The sequence below is a fragment of the Anomaloglossus baeobatrachus genome, chromosome 9, assembly GCF_048569485.1.
Source record: "Anomaloglossus baeobatrachus isolate aAnoBae1 chromosome 9, aAnoBae1.hap1, whole genome shotgun sequence".
Classification (NCBI taxonomy): Eukaryota; Metazoa; Chordata; class Amphibia; order Anura; family Aromobatidae; genus Anomaloglossus; species Anomaloglossus baeobatrachus.
Window position 1 is genome coordinate 7,865,319 of NC_134361.1, and position 18,048 is coordinate 7,883,366.

The 18,048-nt window shown below is 46.7% G+C and overlaps 1 protein-coding gene across 1 annotated transcript in view; it reads left to right on the forward strand.

Annotated features, from left to right (window-relative positions):
* The first annotated feature begins 2,649 nt into the window (after nt 1–2,649).
* Nucleotides 2,650–18,048, forward strand: part of LOC142250241 (inositol polyphosphate 5-phosphatase OCRL-like) — a 45,296-nt gene continuing 29,897 nt past the window's right edge. The window contains exon 1 of the mRNA XM_075322370.1: nt 2,650–2,771. Coding sequence (XP_075178485.1) covers nt 2,742–2,771 — 30 coding nt within the window. The 5' untranslated portion in view covers nt 2,650–2,741. The remainder of the gene's footprint in view (nt 2,772–18,048) is intronic.

Sequence of the window (18,048 nt, forward strand, 5' to 3'; positions counted from 1 at the left end):
TCCGCGGAGGTGGGGGCCGTGGAGGTGGGGTCGGGTCCGCGGAGGTGGGGTCGGGTCCGCGGAGGTGGGGGCCGTGGAGGTAGGGTCGGGTCCGCGGAGGTGGGGGCCGTGGAGGTGGGGTCGGGCCGTGGAGGTGGGGTTGGGGGCTCAGAGGGGGTGGGGTCGGGGGCCGCAGAGGTGGGGTTGGGGGCCGTGGAGGTGGGGTCGGGGTCTGCGGAGGTGGGGTTGAGGGGCCGTGGAGGTGGGGTCGGGGTCTGCGGAGGTGGGGTTGGGGGCCGTGGAGGTGGGGTCGGGTCCGCGGAGGTGAGGGCCGTGGAGGTGGGGTCGGGGTCCGCGGAGGTGGGGGCCGTGGAGGTGGGGTCGGGTCCGCGGAGGTGGGGTCGGGTCCGCGGAGGTGAAGGCCGTGGAGGTGGGGTCGGGTCCGCGGAGGTGGGGGCCGTGGAGGTGGGGTCGGGTCCGCGGAGGTGGGGGCCGTGGAGGTGGGGTCCGTGGAGGTGGGGTGGGGGCTGTGGAGGTGGGGTCGGGGGCCGTGGAGGTGGGGTCGGGGGGCCGTGGAGGTGGGGTCGGGGGCCGTGGAGGTGGGGTCGTGGAGGTGGGGTCGGGTCCGCGGAGGTGGGGTCGGGGGCCGTGGAGGTGGGGTCGTGGAGGTGGGGTCGGGTCTGCGGAGGTGGGGGCCGTGGAGGTGGGGTCGGGTCCGCGGAGGTGGGGGCCGTGGAGGTGGGGTCGGGGGCCGTGGAGGTGGGGTCGGGTCCGCGGAGGTGGGGTCCAGGGAGGTGGGTTCAGGGGCTGTGGAGGTGGGGTCGGGGGCCGTGGAGGTGGGGTCGGGGGGCCGTGGAGGTGGGGTCGGGTCCGCGGAGGTGGGGGCCGTGGAGGTGGGGTCGGGTCCGCGGAGGTGGGGTTGGGGGCCGTGGAGGTGGGGTCGGGTCCGCGGAGGTGAGGGCCGTGGAGGTGGGGTCGGGTCCGTGGAGGTGGGGGCCGTGGAGGTGGGGTCGGGTCCGCGGAGGTGGGGTCGGGTCCGCGGAGGTGGGGGCCGTGGAGGTAGGGTCGGGTCCGCGGAGGTGGGGGCCGTGGAGGTGGGGTCGGGCCGTGGAGGTGGGGTTGGGGGCTCAGTGGGGGTGGGGTCGGGGGCCGCAGAGGTGGGGTTGGGGGCCGTGGAGGTGGGGTCGGGGTCTGCGGAGGTGGGGTTGAGGGGCCGTGGAGGTGGGGTCGGGTCCGCGGAGGTGAGGGCCGTGGAGGTGGGGTCGGGTCCGCGGAGGTGGGGGCCGTGGAGGTGGGGTCGGGTACGTGGAGGTGGGGTCGGGTCCGCGGAGGTGGGGGCCGTGGAGGTGGGGTCAGGAGCCGTGGAGGTGGGAGCCGTGGAGGTGGGGTCGGGTCCGCGGAGGTGGGGGCCGTGGAGGTGGGGTCCGTGGAGGTGGGGTCGGGGGCTGTGGAGGTGGGGTCGGGGGCCGTGGAGGTGGGCTCGGGGGGCCGTGGAGGTGGGGTCGGGTCCGCGGAGGTGGGGTTGGGGGCCGTGGAGGTGGGGTTGGGTCCGCGGAGGTGAGGGCCGTGGAGGTGGGGTCGGGTCCGCGGAGGTGGGGGCCGTGGAGGTGGGGTCGGGCCGTGGAGGTGGGGTTGGGGGCTCAGAGGGGGTGGGGTCGGGGGCCGCAGAGGTGGGGTTGGGGGCCGTGGAGGTGGGGTCGGGGTCTGCGGAGGTGGGGTTGGGGGCCGTGGAGGTGGGGTCGGGTCCGCGGAGGTGAGGGCCGTGGAGGTGGGGTCGGGTCCGCGGAGGTGGGGGCCGTGGAGGTGGGGTCGGGTCCGCGGAGGTGGGGGCCGTGGAGGTGGGGTCGGGTCCGCGGAGGTGGGGTCCGTGGAGGTGGGGTCGGGGGCTGTGGAGGTGGGGTCGGGGGCCGTGGAGGTGGGGTCGGGGGGCCGTGGAGGTGGGGTTGGGGGCCGTGGAGGTGGGGTCGGGGGTCGTGGAGGTGGGGTCGGGTCCACGGAGGTGGGGTCGGGGGTTGTGGAGGTGGGGTCGGGGGTCGTGGAGGTGGGGTCGGGTCTGCGGAGGTGGGGGCCGTGGAGGTGGGGTCGGGTCCGCGGAGGTGGGGGCCGTGGAGGTGGGGTCGGGGGCCGTGGAGGTGGGGTCGGGTCCGCGGAGGTGGGGGCCGTGGAGGTGGGGTCCGTGGAGGTGGGGTCGGGGGCTGTGGAGGTGGGGTCGGGGGCCGTGGAGGTGGGGTCGGGGGGCCGTGGAGGTGGGGTCGTGGAGGTGGGGTCGGGTCCGCGGAGGTGGGGTCGGGGGCAGCTTCATCCCCTGTAACCCCTCGCATGCTGTGGTCCCCAGTGACGATCACGGTGTGGTCACCTATCCCGCCCGCACGTCAGGCCAGCTCCACTACAGCTACGGCGAGGGGTGAGAAGGGTTAATGGTGAGATCGGACACTGCACCTCTAGCGCTATACACGTCTGCTGTGCTCAGCACTGACACTGCAGCCCCGGCCCGGACTGACCCGGCTCTCTGAGCATGATGGGACCTGTAGGCTTACAGTCGCGTTCCCGGAGCAACAGGACACGGGTCACGTGACACAGAGCGCCCGGAGGCCACGTGATACAGGGAGGACAGAAGTCACGTGACAGCAGCACGTCAAATCACATTGCGGTTTCTTACCACAAGGTGGCAGCAAAGCCAGCAGTCGTGCGTAATGACGTCAAATGGAGAAGGCGGGGCTGTGAGGCCGGGAGCGCAGGCCTGACGGGAGGAGAGCGGAGACATGGAGCGGCCGCGGCCCGGGGCAGACCCGGTATCCTTTACACCGTGTGTGGGGGAGGGGTATATGTATCCTCAAAAGACCGGAGCCGCCCCCGGGGAGCAGTGCAGACAGGGCCGCCTCCCGACAGCGTGTCCGGTGCCTGTGTATAGAGCAGTGACAGCGCTGCCCACACCCGGATATGTCAGCGGCCGCGGCCTGTGTATATACAGTGTACTGTGTGTGTGTATATACAGTGGACAGTGTATAGTATAGTGTAGTGTATGGTGTACTGTATGCGTGTGTGTGTATATAGTATAGTGTACTGTGTGTGTATATAGTATACTGTGTATAGTGTACTGTGTGTATATATTATTATTATTATTATTATTATTTATTATTATAGTGCCATTTATTCCATGGCGCTTTACAAGTGAAAGAGGGTATACGTACAACAATCATTAACAGTACAAGACAGACTGGTATAGGAGGAGAGAGGACCCTGCCCGCGAGGGCTCACAGTCTACAGGGAATGGGTGATGGTACGATAGGTGAGGACAGAGCTGGTTGCGCAGTGGTCTACTGGGCTGAGGGTTATTGTAGGTTGTAGGCTTGTTGGAAGAGGTGGGTCTTGAGGTTCCTCTTGAAGCTTTCCACGATAGGGGAGAGTCTGATGTGCTGAGGTAGAGCGTTCCAGAGTATGGGGGATGCACGGGAGAAATCTTGTACACGATTGTGGGAAGAGGAGATAAGAGAGGAGCAGAGAAGGAGATCTTGTGAGGATCTGAGGTTGCGTGCAGGTAGGTACCGGGAGACTAGGTCACAGATGTAGGGAGGAGACAGGTTGTGCATGGCTTTGTATGTCATGGTTAATGTTTTGAACTGGAGTCGTTGGGTGATGGGAAGCCAGTGAAGGGATTGGCAGAGTGGCGAGGCTGGGGAGTAGCGAGGGGAGAGGTGGATTAAGCGGGCTGCAGAGTTTAGGATAGATTGGAGGGGTGCAAGAGTGTTGGAAGGGAGGCCGCAGAGCAGGAGGTTGCAGTAGTCGAGGCGGGAGATGATGAGGGCATGCACTAATGTTTTTGCAGATTCTTGGTTAAGAAAAGCACGGATCCGGGAGATATTTTTGAGTTGTAATCGGCATGAGGTGAAGAGGGCTTGGATGTGTGGCTTGAAGGATAGAGCAGAGTCGAGGGTCACTCCAAGGCAACGAGCTTGTGAGACTGGGGTGAGTGAGCAACCATCAAGTTTGATGGAAAGGCTTGTTGGAGGAGATGAGTGAGGAGGAGGAAAGACAATGAACTCTGTTTTGTCCATGTTAAGTTTTAGGAATCGTGCAGAGAAGAAGGATGAAATAGCAGACAAACATTGTGGTATTTTGGTTAGTAGAGAGGTAATGTCAGGTCCAGAGAGGTAGATCTGTGTGTCATCGGCATAGAGATGATACTGGAAGCCGTGGGACTCTATGAGCTGTCCCAAGCCGAAGGTGTAGATGGAGAACAGCAGGGGTCCAAGAACTGAGCCTTGAGGGACACCGACAGATAGGAGGCGAGATGAGGAAGTGGTGTGAGAATGGGAGACGCTGAAAGTTCGGTCGGTTAAGTATGAGGAGATCCAAGATAGGGCCAAGTCTGTGATGCCCAGAGATGAGAGAATCTGTAGTAGGAGGGAATGGTCTACTATGTCGAAGGCAGAAGACAGGTCCAGGAGGAGGAGGATAGAGTAGTGTCGCTTGGCTTTGGCGGTTAGTAGATCATTGGTGACTTTGGTTAGGGCAGTTTCGGTAGAATGATGTGGTCGGAAGCCAGATTGAAGCCGGTCAAAGAGGGAGCAGGAGGAGAGGTATGAGGACAATTCAAGATGGACATGCTGTTCCAGTAGTTTTGAGGCGTAGGGGAGAAGGGATATGGGGCGATAGTTTGACACAGAGGATGGGTCAAGGGAGGGCTTTTTGAGGATGGGTGTAATAGAGGCATGTTTAAAGCATGAGGGGAATACACCAGTTGCTAGTGATAGGTTGAAGAGATGGGTTAGGGCTGGGATGAGGACTGCGGTGATGTTGGGGATGAGGTGCGATGGGAGCGGGTCCAGTGCACAGGTGGTTAGATGTGATCTTGAGAGTAGAGTGGAGAGATTGTTTTCTGTCATGGTGGAGAAGCTGGATTTGGAGGAAGAGGGATGAGTAGCTATGATGAGGGGCTGTGGTGATTGTGGGCCAAAGCTTGCTCTGATGTTGTCAATCTTCCGCTTGAAGAAAGAGGCAAAGTCTTCAGCTGAGATGAGAGGAGAGGGAGGTGGTGCCGGAGGACGGAGGAGAGAATTGAAAGTGTTGAATAGCTGTTTAGGGTTGTGAGAGAAAGAAGATATGAGGGATGAGAAGTAGGTTTGTTTTGCAGCAGTGAGTGTGGACTTGAAAGTGGGGAGGGACTCTTTATATGCAATGAAGTGCTCAGTGGAATGAGACCTCTTCCATCTGCGCTCAGCAATTCTGGAAGCCCGTCTAAGTTCTTTAGTCTGCCTTGTGTGCCAGGGTTGCCTGTTGATTGTGCGGGTTTTGGTGTGTGTGAGGGGGGCAGCTGATTCGAGAGCTGCAGAGATTGTAGTGTTGTATAAAGTTGCAGCGGCATCTGCATCATGTAGAAATGCAATGTCTGTGAGGGGGAGAAGGGACTGAGAAAGGGCGTGTAAATCAAGGTGTTTGATATTTCTGCGAGGGTGTGAAAATTTGTGGAGGGGGGGTTGCATACTTGGAGAAGAGAGGGAAGAGAATGTGAGTAGGTTGTGGTCAGACAGGGGGAGAGGTGAGTTAGAGAGGTTAGATAGGGAACAGAGGCGAGTGAAGATGAGGTCCAGCGTGTGGCCATCTTTGTGAGTGGCTGCAGAAGACCATTGGGTGAGGCCGAAGGAGGAAGCGAGTGTTAGAAGTTTGGAGACAGATGAGTGGGAAGTGTCAATGGGGATATTGAAATCACCCATGATGATGGTGGGGATGTCGGTGGAAAGGAAGTGTAGTAGCCAGGTGGTGAAATGGTCAAAAAAGGCAGTGGCTGGTCCTGGAGGGCGGTAAATGACAGCCAGTTGAAGGTTGGAGGGGGCGTAGATGCGTACGGAGTGCACCTCAAAAGAGGGGAGAGTAACAGAGGGTGGTAGTGGAATTGGTGTAAAGGAGCATTGGTCGGACAGGAGCAAACCAACTCCTCCACCATGCTTGTTACTGGGGCGGGGGGTGTGAGAGAGTTGGAGACCGCCATAAGAAAGTGCAGCAGGAGAGGCAGTGTCAGAGAGGGTGAGCCAGGTTTCAGTGATGGCGAGGAAGGAGAGTTTATTAGTGATGAACAGATCATGAATGTAGGATAGTTTGTTGCAGACTGTATATAGTGCAGTGTCTGTATATATTGTACTGTGTATATAGTGTAGTGTGTACTGTATGTGTATATAGTGTAGTGTGTACTGTGTGTATATAGTGTAGTGTGTACTGTGTGTGTGTAGTGTGTACTGTGTGTATATAGTGTACTGTGTGTATATAGTGTAGTGTGTACTGTGTGTATATAGTGTACTGTGTGTATATAGTGTAGTGTGTACTGTGTGTATATAGTGTAGTATGTACTGTATGTGTATATAGTGTACTGTGTGTATATAGTGTAGTGTGTACTGTATGTGTATATAGTGTAGTGTGTACTGTGTGTATATAGTGTAGTGTGTACTGTGTGTATATAGTGTAGTGTATATAGTGTAGTGTGTACTGTATGTGTATATAGTGTAGTGTGTACTGTATGTGTATATAGTGTAGTGTGTACTGTATGTGTATATAGTGTAGTGTGTACTGTATGTGTATATAGTGTAGTGTGTACTGTATGTGTATATAGTGTAGTGTGTACTGTATGTGTATATAGTGTAGGGTGTACTGTATGTGTATATAGTGTAGGGTGTACTGTATGTGTATATAGTGTAGTGTGTACTGTATGTGTATATAGTGTAGGGTGTACTGTATGTGTATATAGTGTAGTGTGTACTGTGTGTATATAGTGTAGTGTGTACTGTGTGTATATAGTGTAGTGTGTACTGTGTGTATATAGTGTAGTGTGTATTGTATGTGTATATAGTGTAGTGTGTGTGTGCGTGTATATATATATATATATATATATATATATATATATATATATATATATATATATATATATTAGTGTGTGTATGTACGTGTATATATAGTGTAGTGTGTGTGTATATATAGTGTTATGTATGTAGTGTAGTATATGATGTGTACACTGCGGCTGTGCAGAGGACCATGCTCCGGGCGGTGATCCTCTGATGAGCTGTGTGTGTGTGTATATAGTGTAGTGTGTGTATATAGTGTAGTGTATATAGTGTGTGTGTGTATAGTGTAATGTATGTATGTAGTGTAGTATACGATGTGTACACTGCGGCTGGATCATTGCTCTATTGCACACTGCGGCTGTGCAGAGGACAATACTCCAGCCGGTGATCCTTTGATGAGCTGTGTGTGTATAGTGTAGTGTGTGTATATAGTGTAGTGTATATAGTGGGTGTGTGTATATAGTGTAATGTATGTATGTAGTGTAGTATACGATGTGTACACTGCGGCCGGATCATTGATCTATTGCACACTGCGGCTGTGCAGAGGACCATGCTCCGGGCGGTGATCTTCTGATGAGCTGTGTGTGTGTGTATAGTGTAGTGTATATAGTGTAGTGTATATAGTGTAGTGTGTATATAGTGTAATGTATGTAGTGTAGTATACGATGTGTACACTGCGGCCGGATGATTGATCTATTGCACACTGCGGCTGTGCAGAGGACCATGCTCCGGGCGGTGATCTTCTGATGAGCTGTGTGTGTGTGTGTGTGTGTGTATAGTGTAGTGTATATAGTGTAGTGTATATAGTGTAGTGTGTACTGTATGTGTATATAGTGTAGTGTGTACTGTGTGTATATAGTGTAGTGTGTACTGTGTGTATATAGTGTAGTGTGTACTGTATGTGTATATAGTGTAGTGTGTACTGTGTGTATATAGTGTAGTGTGTATATAGTGTAGTGTGTACTGTGTGTATATAGTGTAGTGTGTACTGTGTGTATAAAGTGTAGTGTGTACTGTATGTGTATATAGTGTAGTGTGTACTGTGTGTATATAGTGTAGTGTGTACTGTGTGTATATAGTGTAGTGTGTACTGTGTGTATATAGTGTAGTGTGTACTATGTGTATATAGTGTAGTGTGTACTATGTGTATATAGTGTAGTGTGTACTGTGTGTATATAGTGTAGTGTACTGTGTGTATATAGTGTAGTGTGTACTGTGTGTATATAGTGTAGTGTGTACTGTGTGTATATAGTGTAGTGTGTACTGTGTGTATATAGTGTAGTGTGTACTGTGTGTATATAGTGTAGTGTGTACTGTGTGTATATAGTGTAGTGTGTACTGTGTGTATATAGTGTAGTGTGTACTGTATGTGTATATAGTGTAGTGTGTACTGTATGTGTATATAGTGTAGTGTGTACTGTATGTTTATATAGTGTAGTGTGTACTGTGTGTGTATATAGTGTAGTGTGTACTGTGTGTGTATATAGTGTAGTGTGTACTGTGTGTGTATATAGTGTAGTGTGTACTGTGTGTATATAGTGTAGTGTGTACTGTATGTGTATATAGTGTAGTGTGTACTGTATGTGTATATAGTGTAGTGTGTACTGTATGTGTATATAGTGTAGTGTGTACTGTGTTTATATAGTGTAGTGTGTACTGTGTTTATATAGTGTAGTGTGTACTGTATGTGTATATAGTGTAGTGTGTACTGTATGTGTATATAGTGTAGTGTGTATTGTATGTGTATATAGTGTAGTGTGTATTGTATGTGTATATAGTGTAGTGTGTACTGTATGTGTATATAGTGTAGTGTGTACTGTATGTGAATATAGTGTAGTGTGTACTGTATGTGTATATAGTGTAGTGTGTACTGTATGTGTATATAGTGTAGTGTGTACTGTATGTGTATATAGTGTAGTGTGTACTGTATGTGTATATAGTGTAGTGTGTACTGTATGTGTATATAGTGTAGTGTGTACTGTATGTGTATATAGTGTACTGTGTGTATATAGTGTAGTGTGTACTGTGTGTATATAGTGTAGTGTGTACTGTATGTGTATATAGTGTAGTGTGTACTGTATGTGTATATAGTGTAGTGTGTACTGTGTGTATATAGTGTAGTGTGTACTGTATGTGTATATAGTGTAGTGTGTACTGTATGTGTATATAGTGTAGTGTGTACTGTATGTGTATATAGTGTAGTGTGTACTGTATGTGTATATAGTGTAGTGTGTACTGTATGTGTATATAGTGTAGTGTGTACTGTATGTGTATATAGTGTAGCGTGTACTGTGTATATAGTGTAGCGTGTACTGTATGTGTATATAGTGTAGCGTGTACTGTATGTGTATATAGTGTAGTGTGTACTGTGTATATAGTGTAGTGTGTACTGTGTATATAGTGTAGCGTGTACTGTATGTGTATATAGTGTAGTGTGTACTGTGTATATAGTGTAGTGTGTATATAGTGTAGTGTGTACTGTGTATATAGTGTAGTGTGTACTGTGTATATAGTGTAGTGTGTACTGTGTATATAGTGTAGTGTGTACTGTGTATATAGTGTAGTGTGTACTGTGTGTATATAGTGTAGTGTGTACTGTGTGTATATAGTGTAGTGTGTACTGTGTGTATATAGTGTAGTGTGTACTGTGTGTATATAGTGTAGCGTGTACTGTATGTGTATATAGTGTAGTGTGTACTGTATGTGTATATAGTGTAGTGTGTACTGTATGTGTATATAGTGTAGTGTGTACTGTATGTGTATATAGTGTAGTGTGTACTGTATGTGTATATATATATATATATATATATATTAGTGTGTGTATGTACGTGTATATATAGTGTAGTGTGTGTGTATATATAGTGTTATGTATGTATGTAGTGTAGTATATGATGTGTACACTGCGGCTGTGCAGAGGACCATGCTCTGGGCGGTGATCCTCTGATGAGCTGTGTGTGTGTGTGTGTGTGTGTGTATAGTGTAGTGTATATAGTGTAGTGTGTGTATATAGTATACTGTGTATATAGTGTAGTGTGTGTATATAGTGTAGTGTATATAGTGTAGTGTGTGTATATAGTGTAGTGTATATAGTGTGTGTGTGTGTGTGTGTGTATAGTGTAATGTATGTATGTAGTGTAGTATACGATGTGTACACTGCGGCCGGATGATTGATCTGTTACACACTGCGGCTGTGCAGAGGACAATACTCCAGCCGGTGATCCTTTGATGAGCTGTGTGTGTATAGTGTAGTGTGTGTATATAGTGTAGTGTATATAGTGGGTGTGTGTATATAGTGTAATGTATGTATGTAGTGTAGTATACGATGTGTACACTGCGGCCGGATGATTGCTCTATTGCACACTGCGGCTGTGCAGAGGACCATGCTCCGGGCGGTGATCTTCTGATGAGCTGTGTGTGTGTGTGTGTGTGTGTGTGTGTGTGTGTGTGTGTATATAGTGTAGTGTATATAGTGTAGTGTGTATATAGTGTAATGTATGTGAGTAAAAATGGGTATGAATATCTGCATATTATACTTTAAATAGAATGATGTACATAGACAATAAAGATCATATAGGAAACGCAGAAGGACTAAATACATGAACCAAATCGCTGAGGGAAAAACCAAAACAAAAGCAAGAGAGGCGATCTGCGGTTCAATACATATTTTTATTTGTATAAATTTCCATAAAAATGTGGATAAGTGAGGGGAGGAAAACAACGGTATACATCACCGCAAACTTTTAGGTACAGAGTAAATTATGCCAAATATCTTCAGTAATGCAAGATATAAAGTCATATCCAACAAGAGTGGAAGTCCTATGATTAGGAGAAAGACCACATCAGGTCAATGCATCAATCAATTCCCGCTAGAACACCAATTGATAGGCGAAATAAGCCATATCCATAACAATCCATATAAATATCCAAGCAGGAAGGATTGAGACAGGACCTAAGATGCGGAACAAACTCCAAATGTTATCAGTAGTTATAATGTCAATTGCGTATTGGATGCACATCCATATTCATGCATAAAAAAGAATTATCAATGGATGATTTATATGCATATGGATGTGAACCACACACAATATTCAAAGCGTATGGGGAAACCGCAGAAATTAAGACATAAGATTACCCCACAGGCATTCCAGTGTGCTAATCCACATCCACATGCCTATGCACTACAACCAAGGTTACCCATGTGCTGATCCATACGACACTGTATTTACTGCAAGCTCTGTTAAGGAGGTCGCAACATACAAACTCCATATATGGAAATTCCAAAATTAGTTTGCATGTATATAGTCCAAATTTCGTAAAGGATCAATACACATGAGAAACAGCGGCATAACTAACAATATAGAAATACCACATATACGATTGTACGCATGCAATTGCATGTACCTACATTGGAGTTCCCATGGAAGTCAATGGAATATCTTCCATGGAAGTCAATGGATGAATCATACAGAAGAGAGTATACACAAAAATTACCTCACAATAAGGCATACTACTGTATTAGTACCCATTCATATGCCCATGTATCACAACCCAAGTTTATCAATGTGTTGATCCATAAAGGACCCCATTCTCTGCAAGCTCTAATAAAGAGGTCACAACATACAGACACCATATATGAAAAAATTCAAAGGTGATTTGCATGTGTATAGAACAAATTTTATACGGGATCAACACATATGACAAACAGCGGCGTGGGCAAAAATATGTGAAATATCCTACATGCAATTACACACATGCAACTGCATACACACACACCGAAATCCCCATGGAAGTCAATAGAGTATCTTCCATGGAGGTCGATGGGTGTCTCATACAGGATGGAGTGCAGAGGTTAATGATATATGCCTATATAGATACATGCACCAAAAGATAAAAACCACAGCAAGTGGACACACATAAGCTATAGTATCATGATCCGGTGCAGACACACCACATAGGCATAACCTCACAGCAATTACTAGTCGTGTGCTTGCCAAAACGGAATTGTTGAATGAATCACAAGCCACAGCACGTGCAAATGTTAGGGCAAAAAAGCATCTAGCACCACGGGGCAATATGGCCAATAGTGCCACCGGGTAGCAAGGATTAAAGCACCAACACTACACAAGCGCTACTGGCCGGCGACCACCATCTCAATTACAAGGGAAAAGGATTATATTCCCACCTAGAGGGGCTAAGCCCACTCTCTGGACAGACAATATGAAGAATAAGACATTACCTAAGATGTATAGTTTGCAGGTGGAATGCGCCCGATGCGCATTTCGGAGTGTACCTTCGTCAGGGGGCGTGACCGGAACATAGGGGGGTGCCGTTAAAATAGGCCTTCATCCCCCAGCTGATTGGGCAGATCATCAGACGCATCCGCCGCCGGCCGACCGGAAGTCCCGCCCCGCAAGCGCGTCATGGCCCCACAGGACGCCGGGTAATAACACCCGGCGTCCCCGTAGCCATAGAGACGCACCCGCGGGAACAGGACTCCCAGGCAAGCGGCGCATGCGTCAACCACCCAGCCAGGAGGGGGATAAAATAGAAATAGAAGATATAATCTGTCGGGGCTGTCAATGCAGGGAAAAGGCACAGGAAGAGACCCACTAATTACCTCAGCGGAACATAGACGTACCATCAGTTCCATCTTAATACTGATTATATAGTAATAGTCATATAATGATGCCATACAAGATAAACACATACATTATATACAGTACATCAATAAAGATAATTGCACAGTACACAAATTACATATACTGCATAAATAGAAATAAGCATATGTTTATCATAGCCAATATTTTGAAAAAATATATATCTATATATAGAAAAAGATATACAAAGCTGATGAAGAATAAAAATAAAAACTGAGGAATATCCAGATGATACACTGCAGTCGGGGGGAATCCATCCATGTACACATCCCATATATACAACATGATGGCAAGAAATCAATCGCCAGTACAGATGACACGTACCAATATTTACTACCATTGGGCCTAAAAAGTGAATTAAAAACAATTAAAATCAAACAAACACCACAACAATTACAGAAACGAAGTAAAACTCATGTTTTCATTAAGGCCCTGGGGCTGCACTGTACGAAGACGCCAAATCCATTGCGTCTCCAATTGGGCCAGTCGCTGACTGACTCTACCCCCGCGAACATCCACTTCCAAGACATCAATTCCACGGACTAAAAACCCCTTCGAATCACACTCATGGAAGAGTTTGAAGTGCCGTGGAATTGTCTTGAGAGTGGAAATATCAGTATGTTCCCGTGCGGCTTCTATTCCCAACACGTGCTCACGAACCCGAGTTTTCAACTGTCGGGTCGTGAGCCCAATGTAGATCTTGGGACAGGGACAAACTCCGTAATAAATTACAGACTTTGATTCGCACGTGATCCTCTTTCGGATAGTGTAATTCCTCACAGAGGAAGAATCACAAAAGGTACTTGTTCGCAATACGTTGGGACAAGCCACGCATTTCCCACATGGTGAGCAACCAGTCCTAACGGCCGGCACACTGGGGAACAAAGGACGTGGACTACTTTCATGAAGGCTATGAACCAAGTAGTCCTTTAAATTTTTGGCTCTGCGTAGAGTAATCTGTGGTCTTGAGGGTAAAATTTTGGCCAATATAGAATCAGCCTGTAGAATTGGCCAAGACTTCAACAAAATATCACGAATATCAGAATGTGCAGAGCAGTAATTAGTAATAAACCTAATAGTTGAGTCACTGCTCTGCACCTTCTTTGAGTACAGCAAATCATTCCTCACGGAATACTTAGCTCTATGATATGCACGTTTGATCGTGCGTTTGCTGTACCCCCTCTCCGAAAAACGCTTAGTTAAATCCGCCGCCTGTAGCTCAAAATCACAATCATTAGAACAAAGACGGCGGATACGGAGAAATTGTCCAACAGGTATAGAACGGATCATATGTGGGGGATGAAATGATGACGCATGAAGTAATGTATTCGTCGCTGTAGATTTACGATGTAAATTGGACTGTAAACAGTCCTTGGAATCCCTGTACACCAGCACATCCAAAAATGCCACGGAATCAGCTGAGCTTTGATACGTAAGACGGATGTTGCGGTCATTGGAGTTCAAATCGTCGACAAACAATAAAAATAAATCAATAGACCCCTGCCAGATGAGGAAAATATCGTCGATGTACCGAGTCCAAAGAAGGACTCGGCCCATCGACGACTCCAGATCTGCCAGGGGGAGGTCCCTCTCCCACAGCCCCAGGAACAGATTAGCGTAAGCTGGCGCAAAAGAAGCGCCCATTGCTGTGCCCTGGAGCTGGAGATAGAAGGACCCCTTAAAAATAAAAAAATTGTGCGTCAACGCGAACTCCAACAACCGCAACACCAAATCCACAAAACTAGATGACAAATTACTCATACTCAGATAAAATCTTACTGCTCTGATTCCGTCAGCATGTCGGATACTGGTGTACAGGGATTCAACATCACAAGATGCTAAAAGAGAGTCTTTACCCACATATAATCCGTCTATTCGTCTCAGAAAATCACCCGTATCCTGGATAAAGGAAGGAAGATTCCTAACAAGTGGCTGAAGTTGGTCATCAAGCCACTTATTGATGTTCTCAAGGAAGTTCCCATTTCCTGAAATAATTGGGCGACCCGGAGGAGAGGAGGAGTTTTTGTGTATTTTTGGTAATAAGTATAATGTAGCAATCCTAGGTTCAGATACAATCAAAGCCGACGCCAATTCAGGGGAGATAATACAGTCATCTTTAGCCGCATATATAATCTGCTTGAGTTCTGTAACATATTTACCAAGGGGGTTGAATGTTAGTTTCTTATAACATGTATTATCCCTTAATTGGCGAAACGCCTCTTTCTCATATGCAGATGTCGGCCAGATGACTATATTTCCCCCTTTATCCGCGGGCTTCATTGTAACATCTGGCAGCCGTTGCAACTCCTGAAGACGATCACGTTCAATCTTAGACAGATTATCAATCCTGACCCGACTAGACAAATTTTCGAGGTCTTTAGATACCACCTGTACAAACAAATCAATGTTTGCACAGGAGGATAACGGTAAAGATTTTTTAGAAGAAGGTTTAATGCAAGATGGTACCTTACCTCCCTCACCAGCTCTATGTTCAGATTCTAACTCAGATAGTATTGTTAGCGCCGCTTGTTCTTTTTCTGTAGGAAACAAAATTCGAGATGTGTCATCGAAAAAGTATCTTTTAAATAGAAGAGATCGAGCGAAAAGATGTAAATCTTTGGTCAGTGTGAACAAATTTAGCCCAGCCACTGGTGAAAAGGATAAACCTCTAGACAATAGGGATAAATCAGATTTACTAAGTATATGTGAGCTAAGATTAATCACCTTATTGTCAGCGTTGTTATTGGGTCCTTTAGGTTTTTTATACCAAGGAGGCTGATATCTAGGAAAACCACCACCGCCATATGTCGCTCCCGATCTAGTACTGGAATCAGATGCTTCAGATACTTCACTCAAAGAGGATGTATTGGACTGGGCAGAGGGACGTCTCGTTCCCTCCTGGATGGCAAATGGTTTACGCCAGAAGTAAACTTTATTCTCAGAAAAATCCTTCTGGTCACGTCTAAACTTCCTCAGATGAACATCTCGAATTTGTTTCACAAGGGAGTCAACCTTCTTCATAGCCTCAGAATCATATTTGTCAGCCTTGTCAGGAGGGCAAATAGACCGAAAGGAGGTCTGTTTTTAATCAATGACAGAATCCATCTTGGCAATATTAGAGGTATTCAAGTCTATCAGGAGTTGCATAAGACTGAAGGAGCAACCATTACACATATCCTCCCATTTTGATATGAAGTCTTGGTCCTCAACCACAAAGGTCGGTGTTAGTCTCACCCTAAGACCACGTGGTATTAATTTTTTATCCATGTATTTGGTCAAGAGTAACCTGCTCCACCAAAGGCGTGTACGTTTGCTTAGAAGAGAAATAATCTCAGAAAACATGAGATCTAAATCCGGTCCACTACTAATCTCATTATCCGTGGAAACCTCACCAAACACTTGGTCCACTTGATTCAACCATGACGATTCCATGGCCTTATAGTCCATTTTAAATATACCTAGGTCTGTGCATAACACAGTAAGAAGAACAAGAGTAAAAATGGGTATGAATATCTGCATATTATACTTTAAATAGAATGATGTACATAGACAATAAAGATCATATAGGAAACGCAGAAGGACTAAATACATGAACCAAATCGCTGAGGGAAAAACCAAAACAAAAGCAAGAGAGGCGATCTGCGGTTCAATACATATTTTTATTTGTATAAATTTCCATAAAAATGTGGATAAGTGAGGGGAGGAAAACAACGGTATACATCACCGCAAACTTTTAGGTACAGAGTAAATTATGCCAAATATCTTCAGTAATGCAAGATATAAAGTCATATCCAACAAGAGTGGAAGTCCTATGATTAGGAGAAAGACCACATCAGGTCAATGCATCAATCAATTCCCGCTAGAACACCAATTGATAGGCGAAATAAGCCATATCCATAACAATCCATATAAATATCCAAGCAGGAAGGATTGAGACAGGACCTAAGATGCGGAACAAACTCCAAATGTTATCAGTAGTTATAATGTCAATTGCGTATTGGATGCACATCCATATTCATGCATAAAAAAGAATTATCAATGGATGATTTATATGCATATGGATGTGAACCACACACAATATTCAAAGCGTATGGGGAAACCGCTTTCTATATGATCTTTATTGTCTATGTACATCATTCTATTTAAAGTATAATATGCAGATATTCATACCCATTTTTACTCTTGTTCTTCTTACTGTGTTATGCACAGACCTAGGTATATTTAAAATGGACTATAAGGCCATGGAATCGTCATGGTTGAATCAAGTGGACCAAGTGTTTGGTGAGGTTTCCACGGATAATGAGATTAGTAGTGGACCGGATTTAGATCTCATGTTTTCTGAGATTATTTCTCTTCTAAGCAAACGTACACGCCTTTGGTGGAGCAGGTTACTCTTGACCAAATACATGGATAAAAAATTAATACCACGTGGTCTTAGGGTGAGACTAACACCGACCTTTGTGGTTGAGGACTAAGACTTCATATCAAAATGGGAGGATATGTGTAATGGTTGCTCCTTCAGTCTTATGCAACTCCTGATAGACTTGAATACCTCTAATATTGCCAAGATGGATTCTGTCATTGATCAAAAACAGACCTCCTTTCGGTCTATTTGCCCTCCTGACAAGGCTGACAAATATGATTCTGAGGCTATGAAGAAGGTTGACTCCCTTGTGAAACAAATTCGAGATGTTCATCTGAGGAAGTTTAGACGTGACCAGAAGGATTTTTCTGAGAATAAAGTTTACTTCTGGCGTAAACCATTTGCCATCCAGGAGGGAACGAGACGTCCCTCTGCCCAGTCCAATACATCCTCTTTGAGTGAAGTATCTGAAGCATCTGATTCCAGTACTAGATCGGGAGCGACATATGGCGGTGGTGGTTTTCCTAGATATCAGCCTCCTTGGTATAAAAAACCTAAAGGACCCAATAACAACGCTGACAATAAGGTGATTAATCTTAGCTCACATATACTTAGTAAATCTGATTTATCCCTATTGTCTAGAGGTTTATCCTTTTCACCAGTGGCTGGGCTAAATTTGTTCACACTGACCAAAGATTTACATCTTTTCGCTCGATCTCTTCTATTTAAAAGATACTTTTTCGATGACACATCTCGAATTTTGTTTCCTACAGAAAAAGAACAAGCGGCGCTAACAATACTATCTGAGTTAGAATCTGAACATAGAGCTGGTGAGGGAGGTAAGGTACCATCTTGCATTAAACCTTCTTCTAAAAAATCTTTACCGTTATCCTCCTGTGCAAACATTGATTTGTTTGTACAGGTGGTATCTAAAGACCTCGAAAATTTGTCTAGTCGGGTCAGGATTGATAATCTGTCTAAGATTGAACGTGATCGTCTTCAGGAGTTGCAACGGCTGCCAGATGTTACAATGAAGCCCGCGGATAAAGGGGGAAATATAGTCATCTGGCCGACATCTGCATATGAGAAAGAGGCGTTTCGCCAATTAAGGGATAATACATGTTATAAGAAACTAACATTCAACCCCCTTGGTAAATATGTTACAGAACTCAAGCAGATTATATATGCGGCTAAAGATGACTGTATTATCTCCCCT